This window comes from Puntigrus tetrazona, chromosome 19, assembly GCF_018831695.1.
Source record: "Puntigrus tetrazona isolate hp1 chromosome 19, ASM1883169v1, whole genome shotgun sequence".
NCBI lineage: Eukaryota > Metazoa > Chordata > Actinopteri > Cypriniformes > Cyprinidae > Puntigrus > Puntigrus tetrazona.
In genome coordinates, this window is record NC_056717.1 from 17,159,758 (window position 1) to 17,176,670 (window position 16,913).

The 16,913-nt window shown below is 36.6% G+C and overlaps 4 protein-coding genes and 1 long non-coding RNA gene across 7 annotated transcripts; 4 read left to right on the forward strand and 1 right to left on the reverse strand.

Moving 5' to 3' along the window:
- Window positions 1-141: 141 nt before the first annotated feature.
- olah (oleoyl-ACP hydrolase) lies at window positions 142-2,818 on the forward strand. 2 transcript variants are annotated; one of them, XM_043217209.1, is made up of 7 exons: window positions 142-270; window positions 781-914; window positions 1,009-1,147; window positions 1,621-1,720; window positions 1,850-2,019; window positions 2,104-2,186; window positions 2,288-2,818. In XM_043217209.1, the coding sequence occupies exons 2-7, from the start codon at window positions 785-787 to the stop codon at window positions 2,428-2,430; spliced, it is 765 nt and encodes a 254-aa protein (XP_043073144.1). In that variant the 5' UTR covers window positions 142-270; window positions 781-784; the 3' UTR covers window positions 2,431-2,818. The 2 variants fall into 2 exon arrangements, with proteins under 2 accessions (XP_043073144.1, XP_043073143.1); XM_043217208.1 differs by lacking the exon at window positions 142-270 and adding an exon at window positions 277-605.
- Window positions 2,819-3,014: 196 nt separating this feature from the next.
- On the forward strand, window positions 3,015-9,150 carry tekt2 (tektin 2 (testicular)). Its single transcript, XM_043217001.1, has 10 exons — window positions 3,015-3,080; window positions 3,822-3,982; window positions 4,060-4,185; window positions 4,877-5,082; window positions 5,217-5,360; window positions 5,629-5,743; window positions 5,874-5,981; window positions 6,502-6,645; window positions 7,070-7,149; window positions 7,237-9,150. The coding sequence occupies exons 2-10, from the start codon at window positions 3,827-3,829 to the stop codon at window positions 7,433-7,435; spliced, it is 1,278 nt and encodes a 425-aa protein (XP_043072936.1). The 5' UTR covers window positions 3,015-3,080; window positions 3,822-3,826; the 3' UTR covers window positions 7,436-9,150.
- On the reverse strand, window positions 4,937-7,345 carry LOC122323277. Its single transcript, XR_006246988.1, has 4 exons — window positions 7,214-7,345; window positions 7,057-7,123; window positions 5,156-5,253; window positions 4,937-5,077 (listed from the first exon to the last, which is right to left on the reverse strand). It is a non-coding gene; the product is annotated as an uncharacterized LOC122323277 (long non-coding RNA).
- A 1,587-nt stretch (window positions 9,151-10,737) lies between the features above and the next one.
- On the forward strand, window positions 10,738-12,227 carry si:dkey-211g8.9 (free fatty acid receptor 3). 2 transcript variants are annotated; one of them, XM_043217003.1, is made up of 2 exons: window positions 10,998-11,135; window positions 11,224-12,227. In XM_043217003.1, the coding sequence occupies exons 1-2, from the start codon at window positions 11,129-11,131 to the stop codon at window positions 11,781-11,783; spliced, it is 567 nt and encodes a 188-aa protein (XP_043072938.1). In that variant the 5' UTR covers window positions 10,998-11,128; the 3' UTR covers window positions 11,784-12,227. The 2 variants fall into 2 exon arrangements, with proteins under 2 accessions (XP_043072937.1, XP_043072938.1); XM_043217002.1 differs by having other exon boundaries at window positions 10,738-12,227.
- Window positions 12,228-13,699: 1,472 nt separating this feature from the next.
- On the forward strand, window positions 13,700-14,742 carry si:dkey-211g8.7 (uncharacterized protein LOC794123 homolog). The gene has a single exon (XM_043218412.1). The coding sequence runs from the start codon at window positions 13,739-13,741 to the stop codon at window positions 14,642-14,644; it is 906 nt and encodes a 301-aa protein (XP_043074347.1). The 5' UTR covers window positions 13,700-13,738; the 3' UTR covers window positions 14,645-14,742.
- Window positions 14,743-16,913: the final 2,171 nt, after the last annotated feature.

Below are 16,913 nucleotides of genomic sequence, written 5' to 3' on the forward strand. Positions count from 1 at the left end.
AATATTTAAGTTTCGTTTTGTATGTTGTTATCTTAAATTTAACGTACCTCATTTGATATTATTCTTTGTCTTTTTTATTATTATTTTAGTGTTCATCTTTGTTCTAGTGTGGTATATATTTGTTTTATAAATTGTGAAGAAGAAGAAAAACCCACAATACAAGTAAGACAAACAATACAAACTATGATCTACAGATGGCAGCAGTGTGCTTAGCATTGTATTTCATTACCAGAGAAGAAGATTGTACAGGATGTATTCTGCACTATAAACGTGAGAACAGTAGGCTCTGCTGGTTTTATTAATCCTTTTGTTGCACTTCGGTTAAAATTAATACATTAATAAAAAAATTATTTTCTTAAATCATCCCATGCGAAAGATTAAACCATTAGGGCACAAATCAATAGCTTACATATTTAAGTAACGTAAATAGCTAGCTGCATAAAGTCGTGACGATAAACTACAAAAAGCTCAAACCCTGTTTGCACGTGCTGTTTTATTAAAATGTTATTCTCTTATATGCATGTGATTAATTAAGCTAAAATTAAGTTGAACGAGCATTGAGATCAATAACATAAAAATCATAACATGTGGAATATTCTCTCCAGGTAAATAAAAGCACTGCAGGGTACATTCAATCCTTTTTCATGTTTCTTTTCTAGTCTTCCATATGTGGCATCAGACCATAGGCATGACCAGATAACTGCATTTCATATATGTGTTTTATTAATTGACAGTTTTGCCTAGGACAAGTGATTATTAATTCATGTCGTAATGTTTCAGAGGAATGGATAAAGTCATAACCTGCTTCAACAAGCACCCAGATGCTTCGGCCCGTCTCATCTGTTTTCCCTGGGCGGGTGGAGGCTCGATCCATTACGCTCGCTGGGCCAAAACTCTCAACAGCTCTATTGAAGGTAACTCCACTACTTAAAACAATCAATCGAACAAATACATTTAAATATGAATATCAGTTGCGGTTTTTGCATTCGTTGTATTTTTTTTTGTCAGTGTACTCAGTTCGACTGCCAGGCAGAGAAGGGAGAGCCAAGGAACCATTTTTCCAAAATATGCAGGAACTCATTGAAGAGGTCATTGGTGTGCTTCTTCCACATCTCAAAGAAAAGCCGTTTGCACTGTTTGGACACAGGTTTGTGACACTGTTAAAAGTAACAGGAAAATGTAGCCAAAGTAGCAGGATATAAAAGGTATATATAAAACAATAACATCATTTTATTCAAGTTTTGAATTTTGCTATAATTTTATTCAAGTGCAATCTGGTGATAATTAAAACTGATTCTTATTGTACTTATTTTTTTATCAAAAAGAAATTAAAAAATGAGCAGATAGACATCTAAGTCTTAAGTGACTGAAGGAAAAAATAAATAGAAGAAGTAATGTAGGACAGAGGCTTTAAGACTGGATAAAATAGGGATAAAAAAGTGGCTTGCTATATATATTGTTATATGTATTATATAGTATATTAAAATGAGACTTTTTATATATTGTTATATGTTATTATATGCATTTTTGGGAAACGCACTTGAAACAACATGGGCCAGAGCATGACAGATATTATAAAAGGCGAATGTATAGCTGTTCATTTTCAACTTCTTTCTGTAGCTTTGGAGCTATGACCTGTTTTGCTTTTGCTGAGCACGTAAAGAAAGTCTACAACCTTGAGCCAATCCACATGTTTCTCTCCGGAGCCTCTGCACCATACGTAAGCCTCAGTGTTGTGCATTGTGGTTTATTTAAATTATATTTCATTATCAGCCTATTGTTAAACTATACCTCTGTGTCTACGTACATACATTTAAATGCTTACGTCTGGGTTATAAATACATGAAAGTCTGAAGCAAGACTGGAGGCGCCAAGAAGAAGTCGTCTGTCAGATGAAGAGTTTCTCGCGTGGGTCACGTCTATTGGAGGCACGCCACCAGAGATACTGGCCAATGCTGAGCTCGCCAGACTCTTCTTACCTGCGCTGAAAGCAGATCTCTGTGTAGTGGACAATTATAGGTGGGCACAGTGTCTTTCTTTATTGTAAGAAAACAACATATGTTGCGTGGAACGAAATTACATATAATACAATCTGTCCGGCAGATGTAGTAGACCATCAACACCCTTCCTGTCGTGTCCAGTATCATGCTTCGACGGAAAAGAGGATGCACCCCATGACTTACAAGGTGACAGATAAATAGTTTCATAAAGTGGTAAACTACTTTACATGATTTTGCCATAATCTACAAGCATTTAGTTCTTGCATTGTGTCTCTTTTTCTTTTTAGCCTGGAAGGACGTGACAAGTGGCGAATTCACTGTGCAGATGCTTCCCGGATCTCATTTTTACTTGAAAGAAGAAGCAAATGAAAAATATATACTGAACCACATCACAAAACATCTCGAGACGGCAGAGATGGACTATCTGTAGAAACTCCGTCTTTTATTATCTAACTGCAAACGTGATACATTTACAACTACAATTTATTTCTAATTCGTGTTCACAGGTGGAACACATTTTCTTGTGTTTGTGAAACAAATTTGAATAGACACAAAGCAAACCAACTGATAACAAAACAATCATTCAGTGAATTGTGCACAGAAATATTTATGAATCATTTTGACCAATTAATAACGTAGATGCATACAGATACGGTAGAGGATTAAAAAAATGCAATATGAAAATAATTTGCATCGCATAGCTGTAAGTATATAGATAATTAATTGTATGTATATTCAAACCGAATGAATGGGCTATGAATAATATTTTTTAAAATAAAGTTTGTACATTTTCTAAATAAAAAAAAATGAGAAGTGAACGTGTTTGCCATGGTTACTGAGTGATTAAACGTTTCTGGAAAAATGTAATTGATCAAACCTCAAGTAATTTTGGGATTTCTGAGTGGTCATGGGCACGTGTCACGGTGAGATGATGACTCAGTGAGTGAGTGTCGCTATGCTGTATAAATGATTCAATAAGCTGCAGTCGCTTCGTCCCGTTACCAAGAGACCCGCTTACTGTGTTTACTGCTGCTCTCACAACAGCGACTGACAACACTTCTGAACGCTGCATCAGTTTCGGTAGGTCAAGTGGTTTCCAAATGACATTTTACTTTTAAATGTGCATGAATATATAAGTCGCGGTATATTTTAGGTGCAGAAACTATTTCCATTCACGTTTTCCTAAGTTTAACTTAAAATACACACAGGCGTAGCCTATATGATAAACGCAGGAAACACGGTAAAAGTAAAACTTATTTGCATGTAATGTCACATCGAATATCAGAGTGCTATTGCTTTCTCTGACAGATTTTTTTTTTTTTTTTTGGTCTTTAATCGCTCTGATGATTTATGCGTCAAATGCGTTACTAAACAATGTGTCATCATTTGCAATTGTTACTAGTAGCATTTCTTTTTACTAAAATGTGATGCTTCTTAAAATGCAGAAAAGAAAAGTTTACCAGATTGAATTTTAATTGATGGGTTGATAATGTCCAATAATCAATTAAAAATATTTGCACGAACTTAGGCCCCATGTAAGACTGTCTTAAGAATTAGTTTGACCAACTAAAAAATAAATAAATAAAAAAATAAAAATAAATAAATAATAATAAAAATATATATATATATATATATATATATATATATATATATATATATATATATATATATATATATATATATATTATAGTTATGAGTAGTTATGAGTTTATGCAACTCGCCAAATCAAGAGTGGTAAAAAGAATCAGATGATTAACCATTTGCCTGTTTACTAGAGCTTTTTTTTTTTTTTTTTTTGTCCTTTTGTTTCTATGATACCAGCAAACATGGCCACTCTGAGCTCGAAGCCAGGCTTGCGTTACAGCGTGTCCGACTGGGCGACTAATAATAAACAGATCTCACACACTGCCGAGAACAAGCGCGACATTTCACACGAGACACGCCAGGAAGGAAGAGCCCTGCGTAATGAGACGACCATCAAGGTAACGGTCCGAGAGCCGTTCGACAGGGTGCAAAAAAGACTGTAGCGCTAATTATATTTGACTGTAATTGTCATCAGACGAACTGGGACGAGTATGACAGCAGCAGGCGGCTGAGTGACCGGGTCGATGACGTCACGCGCTGGAAGGACAGTCTGAAAGCTTGTGCCCAGCAAGTGGACGCAGAAATGGACGCTCTTACTCTGGTGAATCAGTCCTTAAACCATATTCTTTCAAAGTTATCTTAATGCAACTATATGTGCTTTTGTTATGGACCTTGAAATGCCAGTTTTAAAAACATTCCGATGGCAATCTAATCAGAGGAACTGGTGCCTGTGTCTTACAATATGTGACCCTGGAAACTGAGTGTAAATTTTTCGAAACTGAGAACATCTTAAAACTGAATAAATTATCTTCCCGTTTGGTGTAAGGTTCGCTAGGATCAATATTTGGCAGAGATACGACTATTTGAAAACTGGAATCTGTGGGTGCAAAAAAACCTAAATACTGAGAAAATCACATTTAAAGTTGTCTGACTGAAGTTCTCAGTAAAGCATATTACTAATCAAATGTTTGATTATTTAATCACATTTTTAATATATACATTTATATTAAAATATTTTAATAGAACACAAACCTTTTAATATCCTAATGATTCTTGGAATAAAATAAAACTTTATTTTTGGTTATTGCTACAAATATGTGACCCAAACACACGATTGCAATTCAGTCCAAGATTGCAATGTTTTATTTAGTTTTTTACACGATTATGAAAATGATATGTGTATATATATATATATATATATATATATATATATATATATATATATATATATATATATATATATATAAGAATCTCAGGTGTAATAATGAGCCCAAAAAAACCATTGCATTTAGTCCAAGGAGGAGACAGAGCGAGCCCTTGCTGCCACTGTTCTGCCCCTTGAAGTCACAGCGGAGTGCTTGAACATCAGGGAAGGTCGTCGAGGCAAGGAGCTGATCAGTGACCCTGTAGAAGCTGAACTGAAGAAGGAGGTAGAGGTGATTGATGGAGCACAACGCATCCTTCAGCAGTGCATCGATCAGTCTTTTGAACAGCTGTGGTAAGTACATTCAGATAGACAGTAATCGGTTTGTAATCATCCATCTGCTTTGTTTAATGACAGTCATACTTACCTTGACTTTTGTCTGTTGATATGAAGACTATGTGGTCGCTAATCTCAGCGTATCTTTTTAGTCGCTTACAGGAAGCACGGCAACAGCTGACCACTGACCTTCAGGATAAAATAGAGGCCCTTGATGTGGACATGTCATGCTTATCTCTCACTATACGGTCACCTGAGATCTCTCTAAAGCCAAACCCCACGAGAGTGCCCCCCGGGTGAGATTAAGAGTAACCTGTAAAGCGCTGTCTTAACATATTAATTATATTTAAACATCCAGAGACTATATTAAAAGCCAAGTTCTATAAAGGGATCTCAAATAGGTATTTAGTATAAACCTTCACTTTTGAACGTCAACCCTATTTGGTAATGATATTGTTGAATTACGATATCATAATCATAAAGTAAAAATGTCTGTAGTATTTTTCCTGTTTTTATATTTTGTACGTCGACTCAAAAATGTTCATGTATATTTTTTGTCTGCAGTTCCACAACTCCTCAGCAGTGGGAGCAGTTTAGCCGATACAATATTACCCGAGCTAAAGAAGAGATGCAGGCCTCTGTGCAGATAAGAGAAAACAACAACATCACAAGAGCGCAGGTGCCACATCTGAGCTTTTATTACACTATTTTGAGACTTTTGAGATGTTCAAAATGACTTGCAGTTCAACTTTGTAACAGGACAAACTTTTAATATTATATACATCCACTCCACGCATCATCTCTCTTAGGTGCAGAATGATTTGGAGGCCCAAAGAATGGCAGTGGAGTTTGCTCTCCGTAAACGAACACACCACGAGGAACAGGCCTATTACGAAATGCAATGGCAGCTAAAAACAGTAAGGCCTCTTCTTTATTCTCCCCCTTCATTACGGTGTTTCTGAATATGCAATAAAACTGAAAATGAACTCTCATTCAGAATAGGGGAGTTAAAGGAGTTGAAGAAAGTGCTTTACGCACAACTAAATATGGGTCAGTTGGTCTTTATTCCCAAATAAACCCCACAGGATGATCAAATGAGGTGTAAAAGATTTTGTATTACCCTGAAGGGGTTTATTTTGTAATAATGACCAGTGGACTGCAAAATATCCTCCTGTTATATGACTTCCCGAAAAAAAAAAATCAATACATTGACACTGAATTGAGTGTATACTATGTAAGAAAACAGACTGTGGAGTGATACAAAAGATGTGTAGCTAGCGTAGTGGTTGTTGGGGGCTGCGTAAGTGATTATTCAAATATTTCTAGAAGTGTAACAACAGAAAGTAGCAATCCAGAGTGCTATGTGGTAATGAATGAGCAGAAGAAATAGAGCATTTTTCCTTCTTTTATTTTAGTATGTGTGCCGATATCTTTCAGACTCAAGAAGAGATCGCCGAGCTGGAGAAGGACATTTGTGGCCTAGAGGAAGATATGCAGGCCAAGACGGCTCCTCTAAAGCTGGTCCACACACGTCTAGAGAACAGGATAAAGAGGCCTGGCATGGACCTGTGCCGAGATGAGGTAAACTCCACAACCAGCTGATTGTCAACTTGCGTAAAGGTGCAGTCTCAATAGTAAAAATTTGTCAAAATTTTGTAGGCAAAAAGGTCTATCGTGTGAAGATGCATAAAAGTTCTCTTTCTTTGGTCAATGCCTCAAATTTCGAAAGATGAAATTAAACCTAATCGTAACATGGATAAGGAGGATAGTTAAATATCTAGAATAATAATGAAGTGTATTATTATTTATGATTGTGATAATTGAAATATAATACGATATTAAACGTAACATTACAAATAACAGTTTGCAACATCAAGCCAGAAGCCTTGCAAAGTTCCAAATGGTTACAAAACCCATCCTTACGTTAAAAAATAAGATGGACTGAAATGACGATCCATCTTAATCTGCTGTTTTAATTGGTTATTTCATTACCTGTTACTCCCAGGTTCAGTTTGGTTTGGTGGATGAAGCCAAGCAGCTGGAAGCCACCATTCTGGCACTGAAACAGAAGTTAGCACAGGCCCAGTGAGTCTAGTCACAGCTTCTCTTTGTATTTTATATACATACCGCGAATTCAAAAAAGTCTGACCTGAGAACACCTTTGATTGGCAGGCACTCTCTGCAGTCTCTGAAACAGCACGAAGCTCAGATGATAGAGGATTTGTCTCGTAAGCACGACGCCCTGTCGCTGGAGCAGCGCAGCAGCCAGACCCGGCAGCGCCTGACTCTGGGGGTCCAGACTGAGGGTCTGCCCTCAGCTGTGGTGCCTCTCACCAATTCCAGTGGCAGACACAAGCTGGACCTTGCTTGAGCCGACACACTGTTTCGTACCTCATACTTAAAGCGACGTCACATTTTCCATTGCTCAGCAAAATTTTATGGGAAAAATCCAGCCATTCCCACATGAATACAGGAGGAGTTTCACATGAGGGCATAAAAATAGGTGACCAGATGTGCCACTTCGCGGAAACATGCTCTGCCAAGGATTTTCGGATTGGCTAAAATCTGAACATTTTCTAAAAAAAAAGTCTTGACATAAAAATGTGTGCACCCATTTGTAAATTCTTTGGGTTCTGTGGTTTAGCTTCCGCATCCAGCTATTTTTAGTCTTACAAAACTACCCATAGGCTTACTTCTGCATTGAAGAAAAAGGTGGATAGAGATATGTAGATGTGGATCCTTTCACAGCACCCATATATAAAGTCCTGACAGAAATAACCATGTTTTGCCACAGGTAGACTGTTGTATGACATCTCAGTGCTCTGCTCTCTATAGCTCTTTTGGTACTTAGATGTCATGGGAAGTGGCACGTCTTGTCACCTTACCATAAAAGTCTCCCACACAGACTTCACTTTTCTTTAAGTTGAAAGTGTTAGGATTGAAAATGATTGATATCTGTGCAGTTCTTTATATATCTCTACACTACTGAGAGTGGATGTTTTTTTTGTTTTTTTAGTTAAATAATGTGACCAGACTTTTATTCTAAATAGATTCAAAGAGCATGAGAAATCAAATTTTACTTCATCTCTTGAAATAAGCAGAAATAACTCAAAACTTTCTCTAGTCTAAAATATGACGTACCTTAAATACATCTTTTACAGTCAGTCACTGCTATGCATTATGCACAGTTTCAATTTGAATATCACTATAAAGAAGAAAACAAAGTCTGTTTTCATAAAGTGCCCAATTACTGAAAAACCTCATCATCCAGCACAATCGGTGGAAAAGTATAAAATGAGCAAAATGTTTAAATACACGCACTTCAGTGAAATACAATTCATGCAGTATGTCAAATCTTTAAAACCAAAAAAAATACATAAATCAACACGTGGCAACATTGTAAAAGCAGGCCAATTACACGAAAACTATGGACACATAAACATCCACAACATTTTGACGTCAGACAAATGAACATATTGACACAGGATCATACACAAGTCAATTGCGTAGGTGTGACATTTAGCAACTTAATCTAGCTCAGGGTGAGGTAATGAAGAGGAAGTATAGTAGATAGACCCTTTTAACCAAAGAGGTTTACAGTGTGATCAAGGGATACATTTTATCAGTACTTGTATTGTCTGGGAATTAAACCCAAACCTTTGGTGCTGCCAGTGCTACGTTCTACCAGTTGAGCTGCAAAAATGGGCAATTTAATTGGTCAGAGAGAGGATGGAAACTGTTTATTAATTGCATGGTTTCTAAGTATGACATTTCAAACATTTATTTGATTTTTACGAGTAAGAATGGAGCAAATATCTTAAATATGAAAACATACTAACATGTTTTAATAGTTGTATAAATGATTATGTTCTTGACTCATAGTAAACTGCATGTGAAGCATTGTGTTATATTGTTAAATGGCCTTTTTTGTTTTCACAGACCTTTACAACAACAGCGTTAATCCATCTGTCAACAGATTTCGGTTTTATGTCTGGGAAGAGAAGATAATGTCAAATGAAAGCCTCTATTTAGACTGGACTTTGACTCTCAGTGATGAACATGATAAAAGAATGGGTGACACAAAAATCTATGCCTATCCACTGGTGAGGATTTATCAGTTCTGTTGAAGTTAACTGCTACACTAATGTATCTAAATGGGAGTCTTTACGTCTATGCGAAATAACAAGGAGGAAGGTATTTTTTAACAAGGTTAAGTGCATGGCAAATATGACAGAGCTCAAATCGTGGTTGGTCACAAGAGTATGATCAGTTTAGATTTAAATGCCATTATATGAAAACTAAGGTGCTACCTTTGGTGTTGATATAGAATTGTTGTTTTGCCGTTTATAAATGTTCTTATATACCAAAAATTGAGGCTTGTACACAGTTGATGAGCTTTCTTTGTTGTGGTTACGCATGCATGCTTGGTTTGAGCTGGTATTGTTTAAAATGTACAATCATTATTACTGTGTTGCTACCTGAATGATCCACCGCTGTTTTTTTGTGTAATCATCAGTCCCTTGCGTGTCCTGAACAGTTAAACTGCAGGTCCCAAAAATTTGGTTTTCCATCATCTTTGTGTATTTGAGTCCTTTTCAACAATAAGGGGGTGAAAACATTTGAAACAAATTAAATTTTTAGTTAAAAATGTTTTTTTTTATTTATTTAGTACTGCAGAGACTACAGAACAAAAGACAACATAAGTTAAATTTACCCTGATCTTCAATTTCCAAAAGTTTTCACCACTGGATGTTAATACATAATTTTTCAGTGGGTGTTTGATCCTTCTGTAATAATTGGAAGTCTCTCAGTTTTTGGGAACTGAAGATTTTTTTAATGAAGAATGGCAGGCAGTTCAGGACAAAGAAGTTTTAAGGATTAAACAAAAAAAAAAAAAATTAGGATCAAGTGTATGCAAGTAAACTTTTGAATGGGGTCATTTTTATAACTTCAACTATTTTCTCTTGTGGACTTTATGTAAACATCTTTTATGGGACATATATTATTTAGGTCAGTTCTGCACAACATGGATTTTGTATGATCCCTCTCATTTTTGCAGATTGTAAAGTTCGACTTCGACTGTACAGCCAGTATGATCAAACTGATCCAAAGGCTTTTTGCAAGGTGCTATAAAAGCATCAAGTTAATTCGTTGTATGCAATAGCCTTTCCTGAATGACATCCCCAAACAGACTCCTAGTGAGTTTACAGCTTTAATGGTTTAACCGTCCAGTTCATTTCAAGTGACAGCGTCACGGCTGGATGGGCTCAGCTTCCTGCAAAGCTCAATTATTCTGAATCATTTCACTAAAGGGACCCGATTGTGCGTGTGCACCAAGGGCAAATAAGGCAACGTAAGACCATATAAATGGCATTTTGCTGCATTAAGTACCCATCCCCTCACCTCATATCGGACCAATTCAAGCTCTTAGATGCACTAACAGCCCATCTAACGCCCCTTCCACGCCCCCCATCCCAAATAAATACGAACTTTTGTGCAAATACGAACTTCCTTATTGTCTTCATGTTTTTTCTTCACGCAGATTGGAGAGTGTTCAGCACTTTATTTTATTCAGGAACGGCTATTCCTCCATATGGAATAAACGGGAATATTTGCAACCAATGGAGAGCCTGTAAATAGGAGGCATTAGTTAACTCAACTAAGTGAGCTACGAATCGACAAACTGATCTGACATGGAGTTGACAGCGTCCAGCTTCGTCTCATTGTTTATCTACATCTTGACCTTCTTGCTCGGACTTCCCGGCAATCTCCTTGTTCTTTTCGTGTACATCCGTAAGGCTCGAAAACACGGTGCCACCCCCAACGTAGTCTACGCTCTAAACCTGTGTGTGGCAAACCTGGCTCTAGTCTTGTGGATGCCAGTAAAAGTGGCCGAGACGCTTCAAGGTTGGGCCCTTCCAGCTGCGGTTTGTCCCGTTTACAGCTTCTTTCTGTTTTCTTCGGTCTATGGTAGCAGTTTGATCCTCACAGCAGTCGTCGTGGGCCGTTATCTGAGTATTGCTTATCCCATAACTTACAAACTCTACCGCCGGGCGCGTACCTCATGCCTGGTGAGCGCCATCTTGTGGCTTTTAGTGCTTGTACACTTGGGTTTTGCTTACATTGCTGAAGGAGGGGGTCATTTTGTGTCTTTATCAGGGGAGAATGTCTCGGCATGCTATGAAAACTTCACCCAGGAGCAGTTGGAAGTGTTGGTGCCATTACGCCTGGAGATGGCACTGCTGCTCTTCCTGGTGCCGCTTGTTTTGTCCGCTTTTTGCACACTGCGCTGCCTTGTGCTCGTCAGACACTCTGCTTTGCCCTCTGTTGGGAAAAGAAGGGTGCTAGCCATTGCACTGTCCACTTTAGTAGTATTCGTGGTCTGTTATTTGCCATACAATGTTTCCCACGTGGTGGGCTTTGTCTTGTACACTAATGTGGAGTGGAGAAGTGAAGCCATGCTTTCTTGCTCCTGCAATGTGTTTCTTGAGCCTGTGGTCATGTTGATGCTTTCGCCGTGGACGCCGAGGGATTTAGTGGACCGAGTGTGCCACAAACGAAGGAACGAATCATGCAAGTATCATCAGAATCACTGCAACAGGGCTTCCAGCAACCCTCAAACAACAACGACACAGGCTGCCTCAGTATTAAGCCATGGTCAACCTAAAGATGACAAAGCAAGAGCAAACAATGCAGACACATCCACAAAAGTGACCTGATTAGGGTAGAGCAAGAAACTCATGGAAATAAATGAACATGGATTTTTTTAAACCTGTCAGTGTGGTTGTTAAAGAAAATGGATGCGAGTGCTTGTTCTTATAATATTTTCCAAGATGGAAGCTATTTACGCACAGCTTGTTCTTTTCACTTATGTTTGCCTCTGTAATATATGACTATGTTTTTAGGGATTTTAACCAAAAACATAAACAATAGTAAGTTATTATAATTACTAAGAAATGTCAAATACCAACCTCTAATGGATCTTTTTAAACACGAGGAAAGGTCTATATTAACTTTGAAGCGGTTCTGTGGAGACTTGTAACTATTCTGTGAAACACTTATTCTGTAATACTTGTACTATAAAATGTATAATGTGGATGCGTAAAATTTGAATTGCATTGTATTGTTGTATTGTAAATATAAATTAAATTGCTCTTACATTCTCCGGGACTATTTGCAGGACCATAATGATCCATTTTTTTTTTACATTTAAAACATTACATTAATTTTGGGCCTCATATTATTACCACCGAGAGGTAAACAAAACAATAGTCCTTAATTTTCATATTGAGTAAGCATTGACAAACATCCATGTGATGGTCCATGACGTTCCAGGAAGGGTTTGAGAACTGATAAACATCTATGTGAGTGTTTTAAAATGAGACGGAAGCCTAAGGCATAACCTGAGGTGTTTTGGTGAGTAATAGATTATATATATATATATATATATATATATATATATATATATATATATATATATATATATATATATAAAAATTGTGTTCAAATTATGTTGTATTATGACTTGAATAATGAATCGCTTGTTGTACTCTCAATTGTAAGTCGCTTTGGATAAAAGCGTCTGCAAAATGACTAAATGTAAATGTAAATGAATATACCTGTTTCACTTAGAAAAATAAGTTTTAATTATAACTAGAAAACAACTATAAAACTGGTCATTCATTAGTCATTTTTACAAAACATCTCCAAAGTTTGTACTAAAATATAAAAAGCTTTCTTGAAATAACATTGTTTCAAGGTTCTGACGTGATATGTATTTAGTTATTACTTTTATGCATTTTATGCTTATTTTGCTCTATTACTTGTAGAATCTTACATTTAATGATTATTTAAAAACACCTACACCTGATTTAATGAAGACAAAAATGAAGATTGTCATTTATGTTTTTGTTTGGTACAGTTAGTTTTGTATAATCGATAAGTTGTTTTTTTTTTTTTAGCAGATCAATATTAACTAATTTAATGCAAAAGCCACTTAAGCAAAGAAATTATTCTAAATAATTTTTAGGCTGATCTTTCCATACTATCAGTTCATAATTCACATTTGTGCAACTGTAAAAAAGGAAAGATGTAAGTAACTTAATGGTGTTTTTGTGTCATTTTGGAAATAAACAGACTTAGATTGTCACTAAGACAATCGAACTTGGTAAGAGCTGTACAGCAATGCTTAAAAATTAATTTAAAAAAAAATTAATTATACAGGTGAATGAATAAAAATAACTATCCCTTCATTTAAGGCTCCAGACTTTAAATAATTGCACTTTACACTGATCACAGATGTCTAAACCAGTCGGATGATCTGTATTTTTAATTAGGTAAGCTCATAAGGTACAACAATGACTCAATTCTAAACATATTTTCATATGAAATGAGAGAATGAGAGAATGCAAATCATACTATGGTTTACTGTATTTACGCCATCTAGGTGTCTAGATCATGTTATGGAAGCACATTTCAAAAGAATCCGTTGATTGTATCAAGACTAGAAAAATAACTTTTGGTAAATATAACTTTACTTGTTTTTAGTATAAATCTACTACTTTTTCATGAAATGAAAAAATTTAAGAGAATAGATCTAGAAATTGTGTGTTTATATATTACAGGCGCTGTTTTAAGAACTTGCAGGTGATAACTTCACCAAAGGCCAACAACAATGTCAGAAGATTCAACAGCATTTCTCGCCATATACATCATTACATTCCTGATTGGTTTTCCTAACGCTGTGCTGGCGTTCTGCTTATGTATACGCAAGATCCTCCGTAGACCCATCCCCATTGACATTTTCGTGTTGAACCTCAGTCTTTCCGACCTCTTCTTCCTCACATTCCTGCCTTTAAAGATGAAAGAGGCCGCAGATGACATGATTTGGAAGATGCCTGACGCCCTGTGCCGCTTCAGCGTGCTGATGTTCTTTGCTCCTCTCTACTCCAGCAGCCTGTTCTTGACAGCAATCAGCGCCGAGCGCTACGTGTGTGTAGCATTTCCGGTCAAGTATAAAAGTCCAAAGAGGATTATTTATACAACACTCATATGCGTTTGCATCTGGGTGCTAGTTGTAGTTACTTCAGTATTTCCATACACGGCGGCATATTCGGATTCTGATGGAGTGGACAACACCACTAATATAAATAATCTGGTGGCAGAACCTCAGAGATGTTACAGTAACTTTACAGCAAAACAGCTGAAAGCACTGCTACCAGCGCGTCTGGGTATAGTAGTGATGTTTTTCCTTCTACCCCTCCCTATCTGCTGCTTCTGTTACATCAGTTTAATTTGTAATTTGATAAAGTGCCCTCTCTTCAAGCGACAACGTAAACTCCGGGTAATTGGACTGGTTGCGGGGACCCTCCTCGTGTTTGCCATTTGTTTTGCACCCTACAATGCGTCACACATAGCAGGCTTCGTCAAAAAAGAAAATCCTGATTGGCGCATGACAACTTTAATGCTGAGCACTTTAAATGCATGTTTTGATCCTATTATATATTTCTGTATCTCCAAGGATATGAGAAGGGTCATTAAAATATGTGCTAAGGCCTTGCGTACTTATATACCCATTTAAAGCAATTTATTGTTCTTGTAAACCTGTTAAACACGTAACAGTAGTACAAAGACATCATATTGTAACCTACTCTACATAAGCAAGGATCCTACACCTTGAAAAAGATCACTGAAGTAACGGACCTTAACTAAGTCACAGCTCTCTGTTAAAATTCACTTCACTTGACAAACCCTTGCAGCATCATATAAAGAAAGTTTTCTGGTTTGATGATATACAGTTATAAAATAATAACTTGTAATGCTTTCATTTATACAAAAGCCTATAGAACGTATACAAGTTTGTTATTATTCATATGAAGTGCGTACAAGTCAAATAAACGCTAAATGTCTGTTTTGATGTTTAATACGAAAATAAACGTAATTTGGTTATATTAAATGTGTATTTTATCTTATTTAACGATAATCCTAAAATTTGCGCTGTAGCCACTCTAGAGCGCGTGCCCGCGACAGGAAGTAACGTCCCAGGTCTTTAAAACGCCAAAGCGTCCTTAACGCGTATCATGCATCATGTCCTGGCTATAAATCGAGACGTTTTTTGCCCCAGACCTCGCGATTTGTCGCCGAAAACTTCCCGTATATGTTAAACAATAACATGAAATGGTTGTTTATTGTTCTCAGCCAGAGAAAATTTATTTTACATACCCTTATTTCAGAAACGTACACTTACAGGACCAATGAAATGAACCAAATACAGGAAACGCGTCATTTAAGTAGTCGTCAAATGCAAAGACCGCAGGTGTAGGTATTTAGCCAAAGCCTGAATCATTGGTTCACAAATGAATTACAAACATCACAGGCTTGCGGCTCCTGCTGGTCAATGCGGTATAATGCAACAAAAACTAACTTCAACTTTACTTTTTGGAGATGTTTTAATGGAAGTGCAATGTATTTAATCTACAAATTAAACGCAATATGGTAGCTACGTCTAAATTTAATATGGTAATATTTAATACTGTAGTTCTGTAAATGTTCTTTTGAAGTTCACACAAAAGTCATCCATTCGAAACACTTCTGTCGAACATAAAATCACACATCTTGGAAAACTGCTATATTTTTTTAGTCTATACAAAACCCATTGTGTTACATTCTTTAAAATACCTGCTGTATGTTCAGCAGTTCAGCAGGTTTATAACAATATGAGGGTAGCCTGAGTAAATTACAGATAGGCTATAGATCAGTGGGTTGAACTGTCCATGTAAGCTTTAGGAATAAAGCAATACTTCATATTTCTAGAGAGACCACTTCTTGCAGATTTTAGTGTAATTGATTGCAACTGAATCAGACAGGTCATTAAGTGTACTTGAGCCAGGTGTGGAACAAAACTCCACAGGAAGTCATTTATTCAGGAGAAGAAATGCGTAACCATGAACTACAGGAAACAGGCTCTCTGGTGGAAGCTGTAAACTGAAATATAATTAGTCTCTTAATAAATCAAATTGCTCATATTTGTGATGTTTTGCTGTATGAATTAAACTGAATTAAAATTCAATTGTATTCATTAAAAAAATAATTCTACCTTCATCTAGAATATATTGCTGAAAAGGATTCACTCGGCAAACACATAACTAGCAAATGAAAAGATTTAATAGAAATATAGCACATTTTTATTCTGAATTTGAATGATACACAAATCAACTCGATATACACCAGCCTTGCCATGGCCTAGCACCTGACTTCTTTCTAATTAATATAACATTTCCATGTACACACACACACACACACACAAAACAAACACTTGCTCCTTATCTTTCCGGTATGTTCCATATGACAAGATAGTGTTCTTGGGGGGCCTCATATACCCCATATAGAGCAGTTATGACAACTTCCTGTGCTCTTCTCGCTGACTGCTCCCAGGGTTGCCAAGAGACATTGTTTGATGAGTCTCGGTGTTGCAGATCATTCTCTGAATTGATTAAATTTCCGCTGTTTTGAGACGTTGCACCCATCACGTAGTTTAATCACACATTCAGAATGTCTAGGGCGGAGGTGCAGGAAGCTCGTGGATACCTTGTGTGAAACTGGGGAGACACAAAATGCTGAGGATCTTTATTTTTCTACATTGTGAAGGTCAGTATTTTTTATACTTTTTAAACAGAGAATACATATTTAACTTCAGGAATGTGTTTAAAAGCTTGTTTTTTTTTAATGAACAAATTTAATGAACTATTTTTTGTCATACAAAGATCATATTAAAACTATATTGAAAATTTGAAACATTTTTTGGTTTCCAAATGCCCTATATGCACCGATTTTAGTGCTGTAGACTAAAT